The 27,988-nt window shown below is 36.5% G+C and overlaps 1 protein-coding gene across 1 annotated transcript in view; it reads left to right on the plus strand.

The window, feature by feature from the left end:
• Positions 1 to 3,558: 3,558 nt before the first annotated feature.
• The window catches only part of TMEM67 (transmembrane protein 67), a 55,365-nt gene continuing 30,935 nt past the window's right edge, over positions 3,559 to 27,988 (plus strand). Inside the window, exons 1-12 of the mRNA XM_040493979.1 lie at positions 3,559 to 3,835; positions 5,472 to 5,560; positions 7,911 to 8,004; positions 14,523 to 14,622; positions 16,314 to 16,383; positions 16,480 to 16,554; positions 22,153 to 22,215; positions 23,629 to 23,780; positions 23,901 to 24,009; positions 24,738 to 24,824; positions 25,085 to 25,150; positions 27,520 to 27,676. Of these exons, the coding sequence (XP_040349913.1) occupies positions 3,574 to 3,835; positions 5,472 to 5,560; positions 7,911 to 8,004; positions 14,523 to 14,622; positions 16,314 to 16,383; positions 16,480 to 16,554; positions 22,153 to 22,215; positions 23,629 to 23,780; positions 23,901 to 24,009; positions 24,738 to 24,824; positions 25,085 to 25,150; positions 27,520 to 27,676 (1,324 nt within the window). The 5' untranslated portion in view covers positions 3,559 to 3,573. The remainder of the gene's footprint in view (positions 3,836 to 5,471; positions 5,561 to 7,910; positions 8,005 to 14,522; positions 14,623 to 16,313; positions 16,384 to 16,479; positions 16,555 to 22,152; positions 22,216 to 23,628; positions 23,781 to 23,900; positions 24,010 to 24,737; positions 24,825 to 25,084; positions 25,151 to 27,519; positions 27,677 to 27,988) is intronic.

A 27,988-nucleotide genomic window follows, 5' to 3' on the forward strand; every position in this document is an offset into this window, starting at 1 on the left:
TTGGCACCAAGAGTCTGAAGATTAGGAAAGAGAGTAGGACTTACCACACAAAGTGCCCTGACTGTAAGATCTTGACCTCACTAATTCCCCTTTCTGACCACAACTTCCACTTCCGCACTTTGCATTTGTTCATCACATTCTTTAATACTTTAAATTCTGTGATACTTTAATGCATTAACCCCCTCATGGGCTTACCTGCCTTTCCCTTTTCTTTATTCATGCCCAAGAAAGCACATCCAAGGGTTCAAGAGCACAAGTAAAGAATCAGGGTCAAGATGGTGGGCTCCAGGGGTGCCTGGGTAGCTCAGTCAGTTAAGCATCCAACTTTGGCTTAGGTCATGATCTTGTGGGTTCAAGCCCTGTGTCAGGCTCTGTGATGACAGTTGGGAGCCTGGAGCCTGCTTTGGACTCTGTGTCTCCCTCCCTCTCTGCCCATCCCCCTGCTCGCACTTTGTTTCGCTCTTAAACAGAAACATTAATTTTTTTTTTTTTTAAGAAAGAATGTGGGCTCTGGTATCAAATTACCAGAGTTAGAATCATGATCTGAGTATGACCTTAGGAAGTCATATATGCTTTCTAAGTCTTGGTTTTCTCATCTGTAAAGTAAAGTGATTATAATGGTCCCAATTTTGTCAAATGAGATATTGCAGTGACTGACACACTGAAAACAAAAAATTAATATCAGTTATTTAAATTATCCATGGTCCCAACTCCCCATGAATGGATAATTCTATAACTTTAATTTTTACCATTAATTTTTTTTTTATTCAGAAAGAAGCTTTTATCTGTCCCCAGATATTTCCTGTTTTCCTATAATGTCACAATCCACCTAGCTACCCAAATCAGAAACCGGGAGTGATCCTTGTTTTTGTTTCTTTACTTCCACTGTCCAAGTCATAACATTCTCACGATTCTTCCTCCTAAACAGCTCTTTCATTCATCCTTCCCTGCCTCTCCCTTCTTCCATAACCCTAATTTTGTTATTGTAGGTGAGGCATGGTACAGTACCCATCTCATTCTAGGTGTTCAATAAGCATTTGCTGTCCTCTTTGAAGCCATCCTCTCATGTTTTTTGGTAGACTTCTTCATAACATTAAACCATGTTCTGCTAGTCTCGTCCACTTCTATGGATAATTCTTCCACATTTTAGCTGGGTGATACTGGGATGTCTTTAAGCTGATAAATGCACTGTCTATTTATAGGGCTGTTAAAAATATTGAAATGATGCAGGTAAGAAGTTTAACATACGACATTACTTTTTTTTTTTTTCTTTTAAGAGACAGTGGAAATATCTCTGGTTCAGCTTATTTTCTTCTTCCTGTCTTAAATCTGGTATAGGGCAAGCACCCTGCAACTAAGAGGGAAAAGCCAAGAAAACTGCAGAGGTGACTATCTGACATCATTGAATGAACACCAGTGACCACCTATGTCCAGACTTCTCCTGTTTGTTTTTGTTTAAGCCATTGGGAACTGGCTTAAACTACTTAATCTATTATTTGCAGCAGAAATATCCCTAATGATACACTCCCAATTTATACTTAATAGTTTTAGCTAACATTTTTTCCGCTATCCTTGTAAGCAGTTTATACAGATGAACCCATAGTATCTACAGTTATGTCAAACCTGTTTCTATTTTGAATCATTTCACTACTTTATTTAGCTTTTTGAAGCAGTTTTGTCAGGTACAGTGCCCAAAAGTCTTAGGCAATCATCGTTCCCCTGTCTGTGGTGTACAATGAAGGTACCATCTTGTTAACTAAAGGCAATCGTTTCATCCTATATATAGAATATGCCAAATTTTTCCTCTATTCCACAAAGAAGCCACTTAGTAAACTGGAAAGGTAACAGGTTGTGGAGTTGGCCAGATGAAAATAAATTCTAGTTCCACCACTTTCTAAAATGTTACTTTCTTGATCCTCAGAAAGGGATACAGAAAGGGATAGTATTACCTCAGAGGGTTATTATAAAGAGTTCAGATTAATGCTGTCAAGAGCCTAGTATAGTGCACAGTGTGGAACACAAGAAAAACCAAGAATGGGAGCTCTTTTGTTGTCTTAATTACATAGAAGGCAATGAGTAAATGTTATTGCCCCAATCCCCTCCACAGAGCATATAACAGTATGCACTTCATCAAGGAAGATTAGAATTAAAATTCACCCATACGAAGCTTTTGCAGATTAATCTCAACTATTCTGACCATACCCTTTCTGAGTCATTGACATTTGTATAGTCACATGTCTTTAAAAAAAAATCTTAATCAGATAAATGATTTCCACTACCAGTTAAACACCCCAGCAATGCATAATTACTCAAAAACATTTTTGAGATTCCTTTTTAAGAGAGAGCTTTCAGAACATATTACTGTGTCCTGTATCATAGATATTAGTGACTGAGTGAATGCTGGTCTTTTGGGGAAGGCCACATGAAAAATACTAGGACTGATGGTGGATACTGGTTAAAGTTATCTATCTTTTTTTTGAGAGAGCCAAAAGTTGTTTCTAGCTACTACTGATTGATAAGGTGGCTGAAAATTATGCCAGATGATTTTATTGGGGGAGTGGGGAGTGTGAGAACAAAATAAAATAAAATAAAATACAACAGAAACAGAAGTGAATTTAAATATTGAGAAATAAAATTTTATGATCTGTAAAGTGGCTCTAAAGGTAATTCTAAAATGTTTTGGTGCTAATAGCCTTCAAGGATGCCTGCTTTGAAAGGCAGGATTCGTGTATGTTTAAATTTGGTTAAAAATTAGTTTCCTTCTTTATTCACAAATGAGTAAAGATGATCTAATTTTATATACATGATTTCCTTTACCCGAAACAAAGAAAGTAGAAACACAAAGAAAAAGTCTGGCAGGAAAGATCTTTTTTTAGTGCTTAAGCCAATCTTCCAGCATTGCATATTTCTTTAAAAAAATTTTTTTTAACGTTTATTTATTTTTGGGACAGAGAGACAGAGCATGAACGGGGGAGGGGCAGAGAGAGAGGGAGACACAGAATCGGAAACAGGCTCCAGGCTCTGAGCCATCAGCCCAGAGCCTGACGCGGGGCTCGAACTCACGGACCGCGAGATCGTGACCTGGCTGAAGTCGGACGCTTAACCGACTGCGCCACCCAGGCGCCCCCAGCATTGCATATTTCAAATCAGTGGATTTTTTTCTACTTTTTTGACAAATGTATTTTGCAAATACTCTGTTGGAATGTCTCCTTTAACGCGAAAATGGCCTGATTTGGATAAATTCTGATGTAAACATCATTCAACAGCTTAATGAAACAATACTCATAATTCTGTCATACTATCGCATATAGTCTTTGCTGTGAAATTCTATTTACCGACCTCCTAAACTGATAACAAGCCCGGTAACGGGTCGCGTCCCAGAGTTTGAAACACATTTTAAAGAGCGGGTTGGCCTGCCAGCCTCCAGGGTTACTGTACCTCTACCCCTTCCTATCCCAGACCAGCCAGCTTCCCGAGGCTTTGCTCACCTAGCAACCAGGCGGCGACGGCAGACACTTCCGGAACCCCAGGCGGAGTCGTCCAATCGGCTCTGCAGGTTCGCCGCAGCGGCTGATGGGGCGCGGAGACTGCGCTGCCGCCGGCGTCTGCACCATGGTGACGAGCGGCGGTGGGGCCAGGGTAGCCATGGCGGCTTGGTCCACCTTCGCCGCGGCTGTGAACGTATTCCTCCTGTTGGCCCTCCCGCGAGTCTCACACGCCCAGACCTTCTCATTTCCATTCCTGCAGCCGGAGTCGTGCGGCCACAACCAGTACTTCGATATCTCCGCGCTGTCCTGTGTGCCGTGTGGAGCCAACCAGAGGCAGGATGCCCGAGGTGAGACCGTTCAGGGTGGGCCCTAGCCAGAGTTTTAACACTCCAGGCTTCTTGTTGCCCGCTGCCCCCTCCCCCTGTCTCTGAAACACATTTTCGTCGGCGGGAAGAAATGTTTCAGGAAAGTTAACTGCCAACTCCTGAGGGGTGGGTTTCCTTGGAGGATTGCAGCTTGCACACAAATGAGGTTGGGGAACCCGAGTAAACTACCCCCTGAGCCATGGCCGATAATTAATTTCTCGGCGCCAGTCCCTCACTTCTCATCCGAGGGGTCTTTCGGGAGGCACCTGGAAAGTCGCCCACCGAAGATAGAAAAAAAGTAGAGAAGGAACGAGGTGTAGAGAAGTAGGTCACAGGATGGGTTGCGGAGGGAATGCAAATTAGCGCTTATAAATTTTGTTATCTCTTTATCTTGCTCTTCAAATCCCAGAAACCTAGAGCTAGAAGGGACCTTAACCATGATTAGGTCCAGTCTTCTCATTTTACAGATAAGGAAATTCAAGCCTCGATGATGTTGTTACATCTTCTTTGTTACCTAAATTGTGGATTGGAAGAACTGGTGTCTCTCTGCCCTCAGTCTCAACCCATGTATTTCCACTATACAGTGTGTTCTTAATATAGATTTCCTTAGGACTCGTCCCTTTTATTATTGAATATTACTAATTGCCCTTAAAGTCTCTTTGTATTAAACTTAGTTGTTGTTGTTGTTTTTCCCTTCAAACGTAGGTCATTTGGTCCCAGTTCCCCTCACTGAAACTGCTCAGAATAAGACTTTTTCCATATTCTAAGGTCCGAAATGTTTTCACTCTTGATTTGGTCACCCATGGTGTTAACTTTCTCCCATCTTCAAATTTGATATATCCTCATTAAAGTTGTCATTTAAGACTGGGCCGGCTCCTCGGGTGAGGATGTATGAATGAGGAAGCATTTCACCGGCTCTTAAACTGTAAGGTGTTGCTTCATAGTTACGGACCCAGATATTGGATGCATCCTACTACATAGATTGCTATGGGTGCTGTTTCCACTTGATGCCTCCTTAGAGAATGTTGTCCTTACCTGTCCAGCAAGTTGAATGGTGATTATCTTGTAAGGTCTACTGTCTGTCCAGAGGAAAACAATGGTTTATTTGAATCAAGGTAACTTTGCTAATAAGGCTTTGTTTTGACAAAGTAAATTTGAATTCATTGAATATATGTGTATGGTTGGATGAAATAGAACAGTAAAATTTCCCATAGCAGTTAATGCATAGTTTGATTATTAAAATTAAAGTTCAGTACTTTAATAGTTCAGTTATGCTTGCACTTAAGGTGGTAGCACGTATGGTACCTACTGCGTGCCATACACATTCTAAGATCTTTGCGTATAATAACTAATTTAACACCCATATCAACCCTATGAGGTAAGTACTGTTATTGCCCGCATTTTGCCAAAGTGGAGACCAAGCCATAGAGTTTAGTAACTTGCTAAAGGTCACACAGCTGAATAGCAGAATTAAGATTAGAATCCATGCAGTGCTGATTCCAGGGTCTTGCTATTAACAGCTATACTTCTTCTCAAGATTTTAAGAATATTAAAATTTTCCCTATCTTGGAGCTTTATTTTTATTTACCAAGGTCAAAATTGACTGTTTTTATTTTAGGAACTTCATGTGTGTGTTTACCAGGATTTCAGATGATCTCTAATAATGGAGGACCTGATATTATTTGTAAAAAGTGCCCGGAAAACATGGTATCAAGTATTTATTTTAAAATCATTTTACTGTAAAAAGTAGTAAATTAACATATCTTTATTTTTTTAAACTACATTTTAATGCTGTACTATAATATGGTCCCAAAACTCAAAATTATTAAATTAACTTTGTTTTTCTCGAGTAAATTTTGGAAAATGAGTGAAATTTTATGCAGACTTGGAAAAAAACAAATGTATTGCCTTAGTTTTTAAAGTCTGAGATTTAAAAAACCACAAAGCTGTGAATATTTGTGTCTTTATATTTTCTCATAGAGTAACTCAGTGACTTAAAAAAATAGATGAATGGTATATATAGAGAACAAGTTGGGATGTGTGAGTTTTTTGACTGGTACAGATTGAGTTCTGTGCCTTACACCTATTGTGTTAACAGTCTTATATAACAATTCATGTTTATAATGATAACTGAGGTGTGATAAGTTCATGAAATGCCAATTGCATCACTAAAGAGGTTAAATAATATCTATTGCTGTTTTGTTAGTCATATAATTTTAGGAAAATTAGTAAATTAATGGTTACTATATGTAATGATTCTTAATTAACAGAAATACATTTTCCAGTCATTTTGGATAATTGGAAGTCTTTGTGAGCCAGTTCTTTCATAGCGATGTTTCTTCTCATTATCTGAATAAAATAATTGAATCTGGGAATTTAATGGTCTAAAATACTATCAAGTTAATTATTATTAAGTTACTAGTTTAATTTACCAGTTGTCCTAATTTATGGCTAACTTGATTTAACTTTTAAGTTTGATTTTCACCTTAATACGTATTTTATATTTTTGTAAATATTGACCATAGATGAATTATCAATGATGAAAAGCTAATATGAAATGGCTACAAAGCAAATTTATTTTTCAGTGAGATTACTAAACAAGCATAATTTTTATTTTTCCAATGTTTATTTATTTATATTGAGAGAGGGAGAGCATGTGCGCACATGTGTGCACACGAGTGGGGGAGGGGCAGAGAGCAAGAGCGAGAGCGAGAGAGAGAGAGAAGGAGAGAAAGAATCCCAAACAGACTGGTACTGTCAGGGCAGAGCACACTGCAGAATCGATTTAATGAACCCTGAGGTCATGACCTGGGCCAAAATCAAGAGTTGGACGCTTAACCGACTGAGCCACCCAGGCGCCCCAACAATCATAATTTTTAAATAGCCCTATATAATGTGCTGACAAATATAGGAGCATTTCATGATAAATCCAGTCTTTTCAACTAAAATTAAAAATAATTTGTGGCATTGTTTTGTTATTACCATTTGTTCTCTATTCATTTTGGTTACATTCATGTTTTTGATATTATATTTTTGCCCCAGGTTTAGGAAAAATCATATAATACACCTAATTTTGAATGTCATATTTTATAAAAAACCTTCATTGAGACACTTGGGTGGCTAAATCAGTTAAGCATCTGGCTCTTGATTTCAGCTCGGATTTCATGATTTCATGGTTCATGGGTTCAGGCCCTGCATCAGCTCTGTGCTGACAGTGCGGAGCCTGCATGCAATTCTCTGTCTTCCTCTCTCACTGCCCCTCCACCACTCAAAATAAATAAATAAACTTAAAAAGAAAAACAAAACTTTCATTAATACAAACAATTCTGGATTGAAAGAAATATCCTTATAACTTTAACAACTTTATTTACATATTATTCATACACTATAAAATTCACCCATTTTAAATCATAACTTAATTTTTAAAAGCTAACATATTTGGATTATAAAAATTAGAGGGGCGCCTGGTTGGCTCCGTCAGTTGAGCATCTGACTTTGGCTCTGGTCATGATCTCATAGTTCATGAGTTTGAGCCCCACATTGGGCTCTGTATGGATAGCTTGGAGCCTGGAGCCTGCTTCAGATTCTATGTCTCCCTCTCTCTGCCTCTCCCCTGCTCATAATTTGTCTCTCTCTCTAAAAAATAATAAACATTAAATTTTTTTTCAATAAGTAAAAATTAGAATATTTTAGAACAGGTAAAACCAAACTATTAATTGAGTATCTGTTGATTAAATGCTGTTGAATTTTGTTGTTTTTTCTTTGTAAATGGAAAAACTGAATGGCAATATTACTTTGAAAGAAATGACTCATTTGAACTGAAAATCATGAAGAAGAAACAACGGTTGCCCAGAGTTAACAGTAGTCTGTACATAGTAATAATGTATAGCTTAATTTCGGAAAGTGAGCACAGTTTAACTCTCCAAGAAATATTTATGTAGCTCATATATGCATGATTTATTTGAATCTTGACTACAAATTGTACACTACTGTGGCTTCTTGAATTCACAGCATCAATTAAGAAGGATAATTTACTTATTGATTTATTTTAATTTAGAAAGGTGTTACTGAAGATGGCTGGAATTGCATTTCTTGCCCTGGTGGTTTAACTGCAGAAGGAAAATGCCACTGTCCTACTGGCCATGTTTTAGGTAAGAAGTAGATTCCTTATGAAAAAGTAGTAGAATCTTCACTTACGCTACTTAACAAATATATATTTATTTATTTTGAGAGAGAGAATGCGAGCAGGGGTGGGGCAGAGAGAGAGAGGAAGAGAACCTCAAGGAGGCTCCACACTCAGTGCAAAGGCTGATGCAGGGCTTGATCTCACAAACTGCAAGATTGTGACCTGAGCCGAAATCAAGAATTGGACACTTGACTAAGCCACCCAGGCACCCCCCACTTATGTTATTTTTGATAAGGACATTAATGGAAATACCTTGGTGAACAGTATTTTTTATTGCCCAGAATTTAATGATGTTTAAGTCACCAGCAGGCATTGAGAAGAGAATAAAAAGTCCTACCTGATTTAAAAAAAAAAAGTCTTAACAATGTACAATTAGATGGTAAGATGGATACTTCCTTAATATGATAAAGTATATATGTTTCAACTCAAAAGTCAACATGGTGCCTAATAGGGAGAAAGTATAAGCATTTCTATTGTCAGGAACCAGATAAAGATGCACTTAGGTAAGTGAAAGAAACAGGTGGTTGAGTAATTAAAAAGGAAGTAAAAATCGTTAAAAACTAATTTTTAATGATTTAATTATATGTTTAGAAAACCCAAGAGAATTACTAAAAATTATCATAAACAATAAAGGTTTTGGGGTAAAAAATTAATATCCAAAAATTAGTAGACTTTGTCTATCTAAACAACAATCCTTTAGAATATATGAAGAAAAGATCTTGTCTACAGTAGCAACAAAAAGAAAAAACACCTGTATAAACTTCAGAAGAAATATATAAGATAAATCAATTGAAGAACCTTAGAATGCTTCTGCAGAACACAAAAGTTGGCTTTAATAAATGGAATACATACCTTGTTCTTGGAGGGGAAGATTAAATATTATAAAGATATTAGAGGGCCCCTGGGTGGCTCGGTTGAGCATCCTGCTCTTGATTTCAGCTGAGGTTGTGATCTCACGGTTCATGGTTTTGAGCCCCATGTTGTGCTTTGCACTGACAATGCGGAGCCTGCTTTGGGTTCTCTGTCTCCCTTTCTCTCTGCCTGTCCCCCACTCCTTCTCTCTCTCCTTCTCTCCCTCTCTCTCTCTCTGTCTCTCTCTCTCTCACAAAAATAAACAAAACATTAGGGGCGCCTGGATGGCTCAGTCGGTTAAGCGTCTGATTTGGGCTCGGGTCATGATCTCACGGTTTGTGAGTTTGAGCCCCATGTTGGGCTCTGCTCAGAGCCTGGAGACTGCTTCAGATTCTGCATCTTCCTCTCTCTCTGCCCCTCTCCTACTCACACTCTCTCCCTCTGTCTCTCAAAAATAAATATTTAAAACAATAAAAATAAATAAATACATACATACATAAACAAACCATTAAAAAAAAAAAAAAAAGATGTTAGCTCTCACAATACCCGTCTATACATTTAACAGAACCTTAATAAATTCTACTAGAATATTGTTTGTCTGTTTTAGAGACTAATTCCAAAGTTTATCTGGAAAATGTGAAAAGCCAAGACAATTATGAAAAAGGAAAGAGAAAATAACCCCTTCAGATACTATGTGCATTTTAAAGCTACTGTAATAATATGAATGGCTGGTCTATGGGTTACACATACTGATGGATGGGACTTAAGATAGAGAATCAAAATAGATCTAATCTGTATCAGAATGTGATATGGGATAAAAGTAGTATTTCATGTCAGTGGAGAAAAGACTGATTAGTAAATGGTGTTGGGGAAACTTGGAAAATACTAAGTCGGGTTTCTAACTTATTGCTTAAGGAAAAATAAATTTCAGGTCAAATATCTAAATATTAAATATGAATCTAAAGAAAAACGAATTTCAGGGTGCCCAGGTGGCTCAGTTGGTTCAGTAAGGATACAGGGAAATAGTCATTCATATATTACTGGAGGATTATAAATTTGTGCAGCGTCTGTAGAAAGCAACTTGACAGTATTTATCAAATGCAGATCATTGCCCAGCTAGCCCTTATCTGGGAATTTCCCATTCCAGTGCAGGGAAATAATATGTCTGAAGAAGTGTATGCATGGCTTCTTATTGAAACATTAATCCTAAGACAAAATATTGTAAGCAATGTAAAAGTTTGTTAAGAGGAGATTAGTCAAATAAACTCTGGTACATCCATACAATGGTATAGAATGCAGAAAAATATAGATTATTATATAGAAAAATAATGCAGTTCTTTATTGCTGTGGAAACAAATCCAAGATCCATTAAGTAAAAAAACAAGGTATATAAAGTTTATATTCATTCATCCACAAATATTTATTTGGTACCTGCTATTTATCAGTTCTGTTTTCTGTGTTTGGTGAACTACCATTTATGTTTTCTAAAAAAGATTATACATGCATATGTGTTTATGCACAGCCTATTTCTGGAAGAATTTACAAGGAACTGATAACAGTATTGCTTCCAGGGAGGAGAATTCGGTATCTGGGGGGGAAAAGGATGGAAGAGACTTAATTTTCACTTAAAAATTTTTTGTGCCTTTTTTATTCTATTTATATATTATCTATTCAAAAATTAATTTTATAGGGGTACCTGGGTGGCTCAGTTAAGTGTCCGACTCTTGGTTTCTACTCAGGTCATGATCCCACAGTTCATGGGATCGAGCCCTGCATCAGGCTCCACACTGAGCATGGAGCCTGCTTGAGATTCTCTCTCTCCCTCTGAGCCTCCCCTCCCCCAAATTATTTTTTTAAAGAAATACAAATCTCTGCCATCAATTTATTTAAAATCTAGCTAGAAGGCAGGATATGCCTATGGAAAAGTAATTTGCAGAGCAAAATAGCAACAAAATATTTTCACAGGGGCACATATATTAAATCATCAAATGAGCATTTATAAACAATAAATGCTCTGTAAAGAGGAAGTCACTTCAACCAGGGTTGTTTAGGAAGGTTGTCATGAGGAGGCAGTGTAATCGTGGGGCCATAAAGGATTAATGGGATTTCAAAAGGTAATAAGAAAGAGAACATCTAGGCAGAAGGAGCAGTATGAGCAAGAGTATTATTATAAACATAAACATCTAGATTGAAAATAAAGGAATTGGGAGGATAACAGTTTGTTGAGTTTAAAGGTGCTTTGGTACAGATGGCGGAAGGCCTTGAATGGTAGGATATTCTGTAGGCATAGGCATTTTGTTCAAAGCTTTGAACAGGAGAATGATGATTAATCTGGCAACAATCTGTTGCATTTGTTCATTCAACAAATATTTATTGAGCTCCTACTACGCGCTGGCCATTGTGCAAAGGTGCGAAGCATAAAGCAGTGAAGAGGATACAGTGAACAGGCACGAAGTCCCTGCTTTCATGAAGTTCACATTTAAGGAGTGGAAGAGCAGAAGTAGGGAGAGCTGTGAAGAGGCTGCTCTGGTGCTGTAGACATGTGACTACTGGACCTGAACCAGAGCTAGAGGGAATTATGCCCAAAAGAGTAGATGCCAGAAACATTAAAAGGATGACAGTAGACCTAGATGAGTGAAGGAATATAGGGATGAGGAAAAAGGAAAAGTCAAAATATCTTTGGGATTTCTAAGTGGGGATGAAGGTGATGATGGTTCATAGATTCATGCTGTGAGGAAGTCATTATGGACTGAATTTCTGAAACAACTTTTGACAGAGATCACTGGTACAGAAGTGGCAGTTTTAGTAGGTTGCTGAGAATGGAGGCTAGATGCCCGGGGGGCCAGATGGTGGCTCTGACACCTAGAGACCCCTTAAGGTTGAGTGACAGCTGTGAAAACAGTATTTCACTATCTTAGACGCTACTGTTACATACTTAAAATTCTCCATGGCATGAGCTCCTTAGAGCCACCTTGAACTTTTGCTGTTGATTTGTTCTGTGGATTTGCAAGAGGGGTTGGAGAGGAATGGAAGAGTACAGAAAGAGGGTACATCTTACTTATTGCACCGCTTCTCTCAACTCTTCCCATTTCTGACATAAAAAGAAAATGATCAGATAATCAGGTAAATAATTTTTTAAAAATAATTTTAAAATAATTATCATTAAAAATATCAAAATTCTTGAGGCTATAGAATGAGAAATAAAAGTTACACTCCCCATCTATTTTATTTCCCAGAAATTAACCTAAAGTAATTATTTTTTCTCTATCTTTCCAAGTTTTTAATGTATTGCAAATATTTTGGAATGTCTATTTGCAGTGTATTTTGGAGAGGGTGCCATAAGAGCACATGTAGATTTACTACTTAAAAAGATATATCCATATTTTTCAACTTAAAATTTTTACTTTTTAAAATTAAAGTAATACATGTATATGGTTTGAAATGTAAATAGTATAGAAAAATATAAAAACCAAGGGTCCTTGCCCTTCCACCCTCACTCTTATTCTTAGTTCTCTAATGTAACCACTATTAAGTTTCTTTTGTGTTCTTCCAAGAATGCTTTATGTATTTATATGTTTCTGTACATCCTTGGAAATATTTATATGTTGTCATACTTATTTCATCATAAATATTTGTTCACAAAAATTAAAATTTAACATAAAATTATAAAACTTGGTTCAACAGAACGGCAGTGAAGCTAAAAAGCAGTACCTTTTACTGAGCAGTACCCTGTTCAGTACCAGAAAATGGTTATCAACATGTAGGAACATGGGTCCCATGAAATCAGATTTTCCTATTTTTAAAAAAATGCTAAAAATACACAATTTTTATGTGAAACCTTCCAAATTAAAATTTCCCAAATTCAAAAAAGAGTTTATTGAGCACTACCTGCCAGGTGCTGGCAGACAGTGGTGAATCCAACTTAGGTTCTAAGCAAATTAATAGTATATGCCAGGGCATGGTAAGTGCTGTGAAGACAAGGGAGGGAGGGGGAGAGAGAGAGAGAGAGAGAGCGAGAGAGAGAGAGAGAGAGCGCGCGCCAAGTGTTATATTACGTGGATGATCATGGAAGATCTCTTTGGAAAAGTGACATCTGAGCAAAGATTTGAAGGAAGTGCGGGACAGAGCCATGTAGATCACTAGGGGACTCGTTCTAGACAGAGGGAATGGCAAGTACAAAGATCCTGAGATGGGAGAATATTTGGCATTTTCAAGGAGCAGCAAATATGCTAATGTGGGTAAAGTAAATGAGGAGGAAAGCAGAAGTAGATGGGTCTGGAAAGTTGGAGTGATTGTGTGCAGATCATGTAAGGCCTTTTGGCTGTAATAGTGACCTTAGAAAGTACCCCAAGTGAGATGGAAGGCCATTAGAAAGTTTTCAGGGGAGTGAAATCATCACACTTAGTTTTGAAAAGTCTTGCTCTAGCTTCTGCCTAGAGAATAGAACCAGGACTCCAGTTAGGAAGCTGTCATAAAAGTCCAGGTGATAGATTGATGTCCCTTGGCCTGGGGTAGAGTTGCGGAGGTAGAGAGAATAATTCAGTTTCTGGATATATTTTAAAGGAGGAGCTAACAAGATTTGCAGATTTATTTTGTTAACTTTAATTTTATTGTTTTTAATATACAGTATGAAAAGAAATGAGGAAACTCTAAGGACTAGGGCCTGAGTAAATGGTCCAGTGGCATTGCCATTTACTGAGACGGGGATAAGGATGACTGTAGGAGAAACAAGTCATTCACCTTTACTTTGGTTAAACTCATTTTTACTATCTTGCAAAAACTTAAAACATTATGGACAAAGCATTATTGATAACATTATGATTAGGAGTAATGCCCTTTGACCATTTTTCTCAGTGCTGGTTCTCTGTTAATTCCCTTAGCCCCAAAAGTAATTGTTAACATTTTGATGTGCGTGCACATACACGTTTGCGTGTGTGTTTCCTTCTAGAACCTTTTTTTTTCTGTTTTAAAATAAACATTACAGCCACATTATATAAATGTTTCATACCAAAAATATTGTTCTAGAGCAAACTTTTTTCAGTTACCAGTATGATCTGTTAGATTACATAATTCTTTTTAGTCCACTCCATAGTATTTCGTAGGATGAATATACCATCATCTTGCTATTTTAAATATGTAGGTTGTTTTCTAACAAGTAACTACCTCAGTAAATATCCTTATACACATGTACAAGTGTTTCTGTAGGTTAGGTATCTAAAAATGAAATTGTAGTGTTGTAGGATATGTGAATTTAACATCTTAATAGGTGCTACAAAAAACCCTCTTAAGTTGTAGAAACATGTCAACTGTCTATGAAATTGCTTGTTTCTGCATACCTGCTGTAGCAGGAACGTACAGGTAAGAAGTAACAAAAAAGAAAAATAAAGAAAAAAATAATAATTTATTATTATGATTTGGAAAGTTAAGTTTTGTAATTTTTTTATGTGGGAATGAGGAAGGCTTCACTTTTCTACACTTTGTTATGGTGGTATTTGACATTCCTCTTATACAAATCAGGTATCTTAAATATACCTGATTATTTATAATAATTACAAGGGGACTGTACTAAGTTTATAGAAGGTTATATGTTGACTTTGAGTTACATCTTAATTTTGTTTCTAAATTGTTTAGTGGAAAGAGATGTTAACGGAACATTGTTGTCTCAAGCAACTTGTAAGCTCTGTGACGAAAATGAAAACTCTTTTACAGTAGCAAATGCTTTAGGAAACAGGTAAGTGGTGTGCTGGGTGCTGACTTTAAATATCATCGTACATTTATATGGAATCTATACCTTTTAAAAATACTTCCTATGATATCACTTGTTCCTCATAATAGCCCAAAGAAGATAAAAGTAGATATTAACATATAAAGAAGCTGAAGATCAGAGAATGAGACTGATTAGGGTTCAAAGCTTGGTTCAGTCTCTTATCAGTTGTTTGACCTTGGCTAGCTCAGTAAGTCAGTCTTTTTGTCCTTAGAATGGAAATATACCACCTACTTCCTAGGCTGTTATCACAGCTCAGAAATCAGTATGTGAATTCTTAGCATAGTGCTTCAGAGTAAGTGCTCAGTAAAAGGTGCTTTTTTTGTTTGTTATTATGAAATTTGTACATAATCTATAATATATATATAGTATATAAATATTAACTTCTATTTGCAGCATCCTTACTGTGTGCCAGGAACTGTGCTTTAAAATAATGTTACATAAGGGCACCTGGGGGGCTCAGTCGGTTGAACATCCGACTTCAGCTCAGGTCATAATCTCACGGTTCGTGGGTTTGAGCCCTGCGTCAGGCTCTGTGCTGACAGCTCGGAGCCTGGAACCTGCTTTGGATTTTGTGTTTCCCTCTCTCTCTGCCCCTAACCCATTCACATTCTGTTTCTGTCTCTCTCAAAAATAAATAAACATTAAAAAAAAATTTTAAATAATATTACGTAAAAAAGCATGTTAATAGATAAATGGTAATTATAGTGACCCAGAAACCCTGATTAATAGCCCTGTTCTTTATCACTTCCTGTTTCCCCTTTATGCGTGCATATGTGTGCACCACATAAACACACAGCCCTGTCTCTCTAACTCAAACACAGTATCCCTATTTCAAATTCTTCACATTTTTATAGAGAGCTACATGATGACTTTTCCCAAGTTTAAGAGAAAATACTTGAGTAGCTTCTCCTGGGGGTATTTAGTATTGGATCACCTCTTCCCTTATGCTGATATGGATTGTAGTATCCAAATATTGACTATTGGGCTGATCCCCAGGTCTTCCCCTCCAGTACCGCCTAAGCCCACTTCTATGCCATGCCCAAGTGCCTCCTACCTGCTCTATCTTACGAGTAATGAATACTACAGACCCATCACTGTCCCCGCTAGTCCGGTGGATGCTCTCCCTCCCTGGATATCATACATTAATGAAAAATACAAAGTATTTTTCTAAAATAAATAAAGATAATAAATAGACTTTAAAAGTGTTTGTCACAGCTTTGATCAGGAGATAGACACATTTTTTCAGTATATGTTTCCTTTTTGCTTTGTGAGAGGCAAAATAAGGAATGTAGATTTGATATAACTACCTATGAAAACAGATTGGGTTTTACTTATGTGAGTTTGTTAGGCTCTTAATTGAGTGACTTAACCATCTTTTTTATTCAATATTGTTTATTCTGTACACGCCATGTAGTTTCAAAAGAATATTCTCCTATTATTGGCTAATATTATTTATTTATACCTTGCTTTGTAATACAAGGAGTGGTATAAAAATAATCAAATCAGTGTTAATTTTTTAATTTGTTTAGTTTATTATAAGTAATTACTTAGTTGAATGAATCTATTCTAATCCAGCATTTAAGAAGACAGATTTTAATGAAATTAGATCTAGCATAATTCATTAACATTTTAAAATGTTTTTGTTATATTGACAGATGTGTTCGATGTGAGCCAACATTCGTCAATACCAACAGGTCCTGTGTGTGTTCGGAACCGAACATTTTAGTAAGGCTAAGCACATTAATGAAGTGTATATTTTAAAATTAAGTTATACCTTTCCATAAACTGTTTTTTTTTTTTAATTTTTATTTATTTATGAAGACCGGGGGATTATGTTTCAGCAGCACAGTGAATTTTCCTTCACGTGTAATTTCATCTGCCCGTTATGGAGAACTTGTGAGTATGTTTCAGTTTTTTTGTTCCATTCTTGTTGCATTACTTCCTTTGGTCATCAGTCTGGGGCTAAAATGAGAAATATTTCTGTGTAAGTCACTTCAAAACACAAATAAATTAAGAAACAGTTACTCTCTTCTCTACCTTAGCTCAAACTTTTTCAGTGAATCTCCGAATGTTTAAGCTGGAAAGGTCCTATATAGATCCAGTAAGGAATGAAGCATTATTTGTTAAGAGCACCAGAGACTCTAGACTTGAACCCTAGGTTGCCAGTCATTAGTTTTATATCCTTGGACTTACTTGATATTTCTAAACTTCAGTTTTACTGTCTGTACATTGGACATAATAATAATAATTACCTCACAGTGCCTATACATGCTAATCACTGGAGAAACAAGGGTTATTCATATCTGGCCAGGTTCCTTGTTCTGTGGATGAGAGCATGGATGCCTCAGGTTAGAGCCTTTGTAACAGATTCTGGTCTGACAAGGTCTGCTGTGTAAAATGGGAAGTAGATGAATTGGAAGTGAAAAGATCACGAATAGAGAATAGGAGTTCGTTGACTAACTAGGAGTTAGTTAATGAGCACTGAAAATAAAATACCCAGTATGGCAGCAGAGCTTGTGGCAGGCAGGCGAGGACCCGGTTGCTCAAATTATCCTTAGATGAATGAGAGTCATTAGAAGGGACAGGAGGACAGCCATGATGAAGGTAGAATCTGGGCTCTTAAGGAATAAAGCAAAAATCCCTGTTCTCCAATACGGTCTTGTGGGAGTGATAGGCAAGTACCATGCATTTGCAAGCCAACAAAATAAATGCTAATATTGGGGTACAAATACGGAGCTCTGAGATCACCTCAAATTGCCTCATTTGGAGTAAGAGGTGTGTCTTCTGGAGTGTTCCCAGTCTCAGGTTATAGTGGCCTTCTGTATACCATTGTCAAACTTGCAGGCCTTTAATTTTCATTTTTCCATTTGTTTTCTTTTTGCCTTTTTAAAATAACTTTGCCAAAAGTACCAACAACGCCTCTTTTTTCTCTTTGGTGTCAGATCACCAGTCATTTAGAAGTCATGCCTCTTTTAGTCTCCTCTGATCTGAAATAGGTCCTTAGTCTTTCGCTGTCTTTCATGAACTCAACAGCTTTGAAGGTTACAGGCTTTACAGTCTATAGGATGACCCTCAACCTGGATCCAGCCAGTTTTTCCTCATAATCAGGACATGCTTGGCAGGAAACCACAAAAAAGATGTCAACGTATTATAACAGAGGGCACACAGTGTCCATTTGTCCCACTACTGGTGATTTTAACTTTGATCACACGCCATAAAGTCACCATGTCTACTATAAGGGTACCATTTTTCCCTTTATAATAGGTTAGTATTTTGTAAAGAGAATTTCCAAGATTGCACTTTGTCTTCGCCGACCCTAACAGTAAGTTAAACAACAATAAAGTGATGTTTGCCTTTATCAACCACTACTAGCATGGTTGCCAAATATTTCCATCATTCCTTCTTCATTTATTAATTGACATTCTACTATAAGAAAGAATTTTTCCTTATTTTCATTTATATATTTGTTTATTAACGTAGGTATAGATTAGTGGGTTCCTGTTTTATTCAGTTGGTTATAATCCAGTACATGCATTATTTGTTTTGATCCTCAAATTGTCCTAGATTTAGCTAGTAGAAGCTTCTTCAGTTTGTTTCCTGTGTCTTTTTGATATATCTCCATCATTCTTTGAGCATTTCCTTCCTTTCTGGAACAAAAGATTTCCAGGCTTATCTTGTACTTTTCCTACCTCAGCCCTGGGATCAGCCATTTCTTTAGAATTTCTGGAAGATAATAATTAGAAACCAAGATTACCACATGGAGCATGCCCTTTTAGGAGGCAGATACCTATATACATACACACATCTGTAACTATTTATTTTGTATATGTATTGAAGTAAATGAGTTCCCACTGATACTTTCAATTCCAAAGCAGTACCTCAGCATTCCTTCTAACTCTCCTTTTGACAGATTTTAAGTACCGTCTCCAGCAGTGCGAAATCTGGGTCTCATCTTCAGTTTACTCATTTGCTCAGTGTAATAGTCTTCCAACCATACTGCTCTCTTCCATACCATCTCCCCATCCTTCTTCACACCACTTTGCAATAGATCTGTTGCAGACTCTGTTAAGAAAAGATGGACAGGGAAAATCAATTCCATTCTTAAAGTTAATTTGATTCAGTTAATACATTTCATTTAAACATTATCAATCTTGAACACTGATGCTTTCCTAAGGACAAGTTTGGAAACCTTGATTTTTAAGTCATTTTATAACTAATGTTGAGACAGGTTCTGTGTAGCTTAAGTTATGAGGCCTGTAAACAAATATAGTTAAGATTATATGACTATTTTGGCCCAGTCCTCAGCCTGGGTGACATAAGAACTCAGTTTTAGCAGTGCACTTGTAGTCAGTCAGGACCTAGGGGACCAGTACAAAATAATTAAACCCACAAGAGACTAGATGGTGGATAAAGCAAAATGCATGTTTATTAGTTTATATATATTAATTGCCAGCTAGACTAAAATACTTACATTGACTTGATAATGTACACGCTTCCTAATTGGAAAAGTGTGCTTAGAACATTACAAATCAGGTGTTCTCTTGGGTAATACAGAATTGGAACATAATTAATTTTGTATAATTTTATGAGAGCATTTAATCCTACTCTAGGAATGTCCCTGCCAATCAGTAAAGAGTTTCCATATATACGGGTCAGTGTGTTCCCATTGTCTGTCCCCAAAGATAGTAATAGTGATCTAGCATCTTGGCTTTGTGTTTTTCTCAACTTTTTTTTTGAAAATTTCAAAATTACAGAAAAGTTAAAAATATAAGTCCAGGAATGTGCCTGGGTGGCCCAGTCAGTTTTGAGCATCCAACTCTTGATTTCAGCTCAGGTCATGTTCTCACAGTTCGTGGGTTCGAACCCCACACTGGGCTCTGTGCTGACAGCATGGAGCCTGATTGGGATTCTCTGTCTTCCTCTCTCTGCCCTTCCCTGCTCACTTGTGCACTCTCTCTCAAAATAAATAAACTTAAAAAAAAGTACAAGACCAGAACTATACATACATCTTTCACTTAGGTTAACCAATTATTAATGTTTTGCTGCATTTGCTTTATAATTCTGTATGTATGTAAAATGCATGCATACACACACACATTTTTTTTCAGAGTCACTTGAAAATAAGTTGTAGACTTGTGACACTTCACTCCTAAATATCATATTATATAGCCCCTAAGAACAAGGGGATTTTCCTGGCTTCAGAGCAAAGAAACTAAGATAATAAAATTATCTGATATACTGTTCATATCTAAATTTACCCTGTGTTCCAATAATGTCCTTTATGCCTCCCTTTTTGTGGGTGCAGGGAGAGAGGAGGCAAGAATCCAAGGATTCATTTAAGGATCCCACAATGTAATTAGTCTTTTAGTTTTCTTTAATCTAGACCCTGCTGAATTTTGCTTTTGTGGGTTTGCGGGTTTTTTTGCTTTTTTGACTTTTATAGAATTGAAATGCAGAATCCAGGCCAGGTCTCTTGTAGAGTGTCCCACAATCTGGATTTTTCTGATTGTTTTCTCATGATTAGATTCAGTGAAACATCTTTTCACAAGAATATGATGTAGGTATTGTGTATATCCATTGCATCATAACAAAGAGCACATGTTAGGTTGTCTAGTTCCTGGTGATGCTAAATTTGATTATCTGGTCACGGTGGGATCTGCCACTTCTCTTCATTGTAAAGGTACTGTGATTAATAAGTCAGTCGGAGATTTTACTTTGCGACTTTGTAAATATCCATTTTAGTGGCCACTGATGAACCAACCTTGCCTGAATCAAGTTTTAAATTGGTCATTTCGGGGCGCCTGGGTGGCGCAGTCGGTTAAGCGTCCGACTTCAGCCAGGTCGCGATCTCGCGGTCTGTGAGTTTGAGCCCCGCGTCAGGCTCTGGGCTGATGGCTCGGAGCCTGGAGCCTGTTTCCGATTCTGTGCCTCCCTTTCTCTCTGCCCCTCCCCCGTTCATGCTCTGTCTCTCTCTGTCCCAAAAATAAATAAACGTTGAAAAAAAAAAAATTAAATCGGTCATTTCAAGATAATTTCACAATTCTATTATTTCCTTTACATTTAGTAGCTAGCAGTCTTCTGTAAAGAGTGCTTTCCTTTCTCTCTATACTTTTTCTTTCACTCTGAACTCATGAAATCTTTATTCAATGTGCTATAATTTTTTACTGTTTTTTTTTTTTTTCCAAAGTTCAAATTGTCTTCGGGCTTCACTTTAAGACAGTTCCTATGTTATTTTGACGTGTCTCCATCAGTCTTTTTGCACCTTCTTGGTTTCTCTATACCATGTTCCAGGCTCAACCAATATAATTTTTAATAGTTACCTAACACTCTCATTACCTAACACTCCCCTTTGAATATTTAGGTTTTCTGTTATTAATAATATTGCTATCAATCATTTTATGCACAGATATGTTTTTCCTTTTAGAGAGATTATTTCCTTATGATAAATGTCCCAAGTGTTTCTAAATTCCTGGGTTAAAATGTGTGGATAGTATTTTATGAAAGGATCATGTAGCTTTAACATTGTCACTGGAATTGTCTGTGGGTTTATTTTACATGAATTTCCAAACACTGTTGTCTTTGCTTTCCATTTTTACTAGTTGTTTTTTTTTTTTAATGTGTTCTTCAATCCTGTATGCAGAGGTGATGTTTTTCTTTAAAAGGGAGAATTTTTAAAAGGGAGAATTGCTACTTGACGAGATGAAAATAGTGACTTAGAATTTTACTTCAGATTTTTTTGATAGCTATGATGCCATGTTCCATATAATTTGGTTTTATCTCCTCTCTGTCCATGCCTCTGAATGGTGTTTCTTAGTGTGTCATTTTTTAGCAAGATGTGCAGATAAGCTCTAAAGCAGTGGTTCTTAGCCAGAGATTTATATCTGCAGCTTTCAGAGCACATGCGTGCCCTTGGTCTCCTGGAGATTGATTTGGAATGCAGTGAGGCATTTTCTGTTCTTTGGAAATTCCACAGGTGAATCTGATGCCCATCATTATTTGAGAATCGCCACTCTAGAGATTTTATATGTCAGTTACTCTGTATATCCCCAATTTCCTGTTGCTTAGAAATCATTCATAAATGTTTCTTTTTTATTACTTGCAAATTTAATACAGTATAATAATCCTAAATCAACATGTGTTGGCAGTGAAATGCTAAATCAATACCTAGTTTTTCTTTTATTTTTTTTTGCCATCTTGTTCTTTGTTTCTTGTATTAGTAAAATGAGTGTAATAGTTTTTTTTTGATTATACACACACTGTTTCCTTTTATCTTTTGCCTAAGTGACATGATTTTGTAATGCAGTCCCTCTTTGTGATAACTGAGTTTGGTTATAATTAACTCTTATATCCTCATTAAAACTATTTTCTAATAACATTGAGAAAGTGCTAGTAGTCATTTCCCATTGGAAAATATGCATGTTAATATTTTCTTAGCAGTGTACATAAGGAATCTTCATTTGAACTTAATACTAAAACTTATCTTTTTGTGAGCAGGGCATGTCTTTCACTTCAGAATGGTTTGCAAAGTATTTGCAGTCATCAGCAGCTGCTTGTTGGGTAAGTTTAAGTTGTTTTTAAATAATTTTATTTCATTTTACAGAATTGTCCCACCACCATTTTTTCCCCAGATAATAAAAATCTTCTAAGATATATCTTCTAGATATATCTCCTTGGTCATATTCTATAAGAAAAATAAGCCATTTCTAGTGGAAAGAAAATACACAAAGAAAATGTTTTTCATTTCACATTTCATTATACACAAATTGAATGTCTTCAAGCTTGTTTCAGCTAGAATGGAGTGTTAGAGGAAAGTGATTCATACTGTCATTTCTTAAATATTAATTATTGACCTACTGTGTGCCAGGCCCTGTTCTCAAATCAGGTTATGTATTTCAGAAAAAGACAGGAAAAAAATCCCCCATGGAATTATATTCTAAGTAAATGCAGGTGGTGCTAAGTGCTATAAGACATAATAAATCAGGATAAAGAGCATAGAGAATGGAAGGGGTACTATTTTATACAGGGTGGTTGGGATACATATCTCTGTAAGTGATATTTGAACAAAGTCCTGAAGGAAGTGAGAGTGTAAATATCCAGGGAAAGAGTGTTCTAAGTAGAGACCACAGCAAGTACAGAGATTCCAAAGCAGTTCTCTGATGTGTTCATGTTTAAGAAACAGGAAGGAGGCTAGAGTGGCTAGAGCAGGGTAAGTAAGTAAGGGCAAGTGGAGAGGTGAATTTGGAGATGAAGGGAGTGGCTACAGTAAGGACCTAGAGTTTATTGCAAGGGGGATTAGAAGGATTTTGTGCAAAGGAAGATAATGACTGAACTTCAGATTTTGAAAGGATCACTAGCATGGAGAATAGATTTTGCTGAAGCAAGACAGAAGCAGGGAGACCAGTCAGGAGAGTATTACAGTAACCCAAGTGGGAGATGGCGGACCCATGAACAAGAGTGGTAGCCTAGGTCTGAGAGAAGTTCAGCTTCTAGATACACTGTGAAGATTGAGGCAATAGGATTTACTGATGAGCTGGGTATGGGTATGGGAAGGGAGAGAAAGAAGATCACTGAAATGTTTGACTTGAATCAACAGTAAAAAAATAGAGCTGCCTCTTCCTGATAGGGAAACTGAGAAGTTTGAGTGGCAAACTCAACAAATAGTATTCTTTCAAATATAATTATTTTACCTAATAATTTTTTAAATATCCTGCTATGTTTTTAGTTAGTTCTTTTTTCAACTGCTCATCTTCATATGTTCACCTGTAATTTACAATTAAAATGTACACATTATTCAAGTGGAAAGTTCTTTTCTACTTAAAATAGAGGAAAGATATTAAAGAGCAAAAGAATACCGCCAAAAAGAATTTGTAGACTAGGTACAAACATAATTTTTATATCAGCTTTTGCTTAAAGTATTAAAGTCCATGTTACATTTCTTTGCCTGGTTACCTTTACATGGTTCTCTTGTAGGTGTATGCCAATCTAACATCTTGCCAAGCTCTCGGAAATATGTGTGTGATGAACATGAATTCTTATGACTCTGTCACTTTTGATGCATGCCGACTGTTTCAGTTTATCTTTGAAAATACTGGACTGCGCACTGTTCATTCTATTTCATTTTGGTAAAGATACCCTGATTGATGAACTGTCATTTTGACCAAATTCAATGCAGTTACTTTCACAAATGTTAGTAATAAGATATATTGGTACCGTGTTACTAAAACAATTGTAATTATTTGTAGGAGACGGAATCTTCCATGGCTCTTCTATGGAGACCAGCTAGGATTAGCACCTCAAGTACTCAGTACCATACCTCTTCCTACAAATTTCAGTTTTAAAGGGGAAAACCAGGTATAAGTTATTAGATTATTAGAGAACAACTGTATTTTGATTTATAATTTAAAATTTATAATTAGTCATAATTCTTGCTTGCTTAGGTTTTTTTCTAAAAATATAATTACTAAACTAAACCAAAATATCAGCTGTTCATAGAAATTAAACAATATAGAGTTTAGCAGCCTTACTGAGTGTATGGATACCTCTGGATTATGTGGTTGTGGCAGTAAGTAGTACGTGTAGGACTGGGAAAGTAGTTTTCATCACCAAATGCCAAACAAACTCTGTCCTTCTCTGTCTCTACATTTTTAAGAACTGCTTCCAAAGACTGACTGGAATCTATGCCATTTCCTTAGCGTAAATTTTTGTGCTAAGGTCAAAATTTTTACCTTCAGCTTTTTAACCTTCTAGAATGATGGAATATTCTTGTGCCTGCTCACCCCCCACTCTTCTACACAAACACACACACACATACTTAACAGTTTTGAAGGAAGTTACTTGTCACTGGCATTGCCTCTCAATTCTGGGATAATAGTTTTAATGCAAAAAAAACCAGTTCATTTATTTTAGGTGCATTTAATTATAAAGATACTTAGATTAATTTTGCTTCAAAGTAAAGACAGTTGAATTTGATATTTGATCTCTGGAAAAAGAAAGGATCAGTCAGTAATGAACGTTTCTCAATAGAATACTGCATTGCTTCTAGAGTAGGTAACATTTTATTCTTGTTTTTATTTAATCAGAATAGAAAACTGAAGTTTATTGCTGCTTCCTATGATGTAAGAGGGAATTTTCTCAAGTGGCAGACATTAGAAGGAGGTGTTTTACAGGTGAGCATACTTCTAGCTAAAGAATTCCTACCTAATGTGCCTTATTTTTGCCTCAGCAAAGATAAAGAAAAGACTGGATGTTTACTAGATTAACTTGCATGGCTACGTTGATTTTTTTATTGTGTTTTAAATGGGAATTTCTTAAAACTACTTTAAGAAGTATTACATAAAACATGTTGTATAGGGGTTTAAGAATTCTTGACTATAAGCAAATAAAGCATTATTCTGAGATATTTAGCATTTGTATTGTTTTGCTCTAGCTTTGTCCAGACACAGAGACAAGACTGAATGCTGCTTATTCTTTTGGAACAACCTATCACCAAAACGTAAGTTTGGACTAGTCTGTATTTTAACTTGATTTCACATCAGCAATATTGGGATGATCTTTGAATTTTCAAAATGTTTTTAATAGTAGTGAATAATTTCACTGACTGATATAGTTTTTTATTATTTGGATGTGGAAAGTCTTACCTTGTCATCTATAGCGTTTAAAATCATATAATATTAGATTTTCATAATTATTATTTATTTACTTTTAGGCATATAAAATGATATTTTCTTCTGAGCATTTTAAAATAAAGTGAAAATATTATATTTAGTGACTAATAAAAATGTTACTCCCTCCTCTCTCTACCCCCCAGTTAATAAATCAAAATGCCTCTTTCTTTCCTTCCATACTTTTCTCCCTTCTACCCTCCCTGACAGTTCCTTCCTTTGGTAACCCATTTTGAAATTACAGTATTTACAGTATGGTATAAAGGAATGTTATGAGCCATTAAACTTCTGAAAGACAGACATTCACTTGTCTACAGAAATACTTCTTGATAAAATGCATATACATACACCATAGAACAAAACTGTGATTCCACTTTTGTCAAAACTACAATGAAAACTATCATGGAAAACAGATTGGAAGACAATAAACATTTTTAATAGTGGTTATCTCTGGATGGTGGGATTGCAGGTGATTTATTTATTTATTTATTTTATTATTTTCCAAACCTCAGGGGCACCTGGGTGGCTCAGTCGATTAAGCATCTGACTTTGACTCAGGCCATGATCTCACGGTTCGTGAGTTCAAGCCCTGTGTCAGGCTCTGTGCTGACAGCTCAGAGCCTGGAGCCTGCTTTGGATTCTGTGTCTCCCTCTGTCTCTGTTCTTCCCCTGCTCATGCTCTGTCTGTCTGTCTGTCTCTCTCTCTCTCTCAAAAATAAACAAAATAGTAATAGTTTCCAAACCTCTATCATGAACGTGAATTTACTTTTATTATAAATGACTTATGTTATCAAAAAAAAAAAAAAAGGAATGTTATTATGTGTCTACTATGATCCAGGAGAATCAACACTAGTTAAATGGCTGCTGCTGGATGCTCAGCATTTTGTCATTGTGATCTCATTTGATCCATGAAATAACTATGTGAGATACGTATCATTATTATACATATCATTCATAGATGAGGAAATGGTGCTCAGTGATATTAAGTAATTGACTTAAGGTCTTGTAGCAGGTAAATTGTGGAACTGGTGTTCTGTTAAACTTAAAAACCATGTTTTTTCCATTGAACCAGGCTGCCTCTGAAGTAGCTCACAGCCTAATAGAGAAAATACTATATAGACAAAGAATCGCAAAGAATGTAGAATGCGGTGTGTACAAAGTACCATATTGACACAAAAGAGGAGTCATCAGCAGTTCCTGGGGAGGTGCTGGAAGGCTTCTCAGAATGAGTGATATTTAGTCTTGTAGAATGAATATGAGTTTGCCAGGAAACACAGTGGGGAAGGGAATATCAGGCAGCAACATTTGTGATGTCAGAGAGACATAGAATAGCATAGCATATTTAGGAACTGCATTAGGTTGGTATGAATGGACCATAGACTGGTAGGGAGCAGTGGGAGATAAGCCTGGTTCTGTTAAGGGAAGCCAAATCTTAGACTATACTGTACGTCAGGAGAAAGAATTAAGACCTCATTCTATAGGACAGTAGTTTTTAAACTGTTTCATTGATATACACTTACTGTTGAGAACAAAGGCATACCTTCTCCAGCTATGTTGTAGAATAAGAGCTGGGGCACCTGGGTGGCGCAGTCGGTTAAGCGTCCGACTTCAGCCAGGTCACGATCTCGCGGTCCGTGAGTTCGAGCCCCGCGTCGGGCTCTGGGCTGATGGCTCAGAGCCTGGAGCCTGTTTCCAATTCTGTGTCTCCCTCTCTCTCTGCCCCTCGCCCGTTCATGCTCTGTCTCTCTCTGTCCCAAAAATAAATAAACGTTGAAAAAAAAATTAAAAAAAAAAAAAAAAGAATAAGAACCAAGCAGTTCTTTACTTTTAGTTCTTTTGATCCTTAAAAAGAATCATATTGAAGTATTCATGTTTTGGAAGGTTCATGGGAATGCATATTAAAAAGATAGTTTAAAGATATTTTAAATGCTTAAAAAACACTTTTACGTTTATTTTTATTTTTGAAAGAGTATGAGTAGTGAGGGGCAGAGAGAGGGAGACACAGAATACGAAGCAGCCTCCAGGCTCTGAGCTGTCAGCACGGAGCTTGACGCGGGGCTCAAACCCATGAACCGTGAGACCATGACCTGAGCCGAAGTTGGACACTCAACCGACTGAGCCACCCAGGCGCCCCCAAAAAACACTTTGAAAGATTAAATATGCTTTCTAATTTTCATTGCTTTTATTTTTTATTTTCCAGTGTGAGATTCCTATTTCTAAGATCTTAACCGACTTTCCCTCTCCTATATTTTATGATGTGTACCTTGAATATACTGATGAAAATCAACACCAGTATGTTTGGGCTGTGCCTGTGTTAAACCTAAATCTTCAGCACAATAAAATATTTGTAAACCGAGGTAAGATATCCATATATACCATTCTCTCTCTGAGCTGAAAACCAATAAATAAGTCAACCTTCATGATAATTTAATAAACCATGGGTTATAAAAAAGGTCATGGGTTTTCTCTTATTATATGGTTTTAGATAGTCTGCCAAGAAGTAAAACAATAAGACTGCTGATATATTTAGAAATTTCTGCCAAACATATGAGGCTTACTGTTAAGAACTTAAATATTATTGCTAACATGTAAATTGAGAAAAAGTAGTAGAACTGTAAATTGGGGCTTCTTCAAGCTGTTCTCAAGCTGCTTTTCAGACACGTTCATTT

Source organism: Herpailurus yagouaroundi, unplaced genomic scaffold, assembly GCF_014898765.1.
Source record: "Herpailurus yagouaroundi ecotype Mexico unplaced genomic scaffold, PumYag 186, whole genome shotgun sequence".
NCBI classification, from domain to species: Eukaryota; Metazoa; Chordata; class Mammalia; order Carnivora; family Felidae; genus Herpailurus; species Herpailurus yagouaroundi.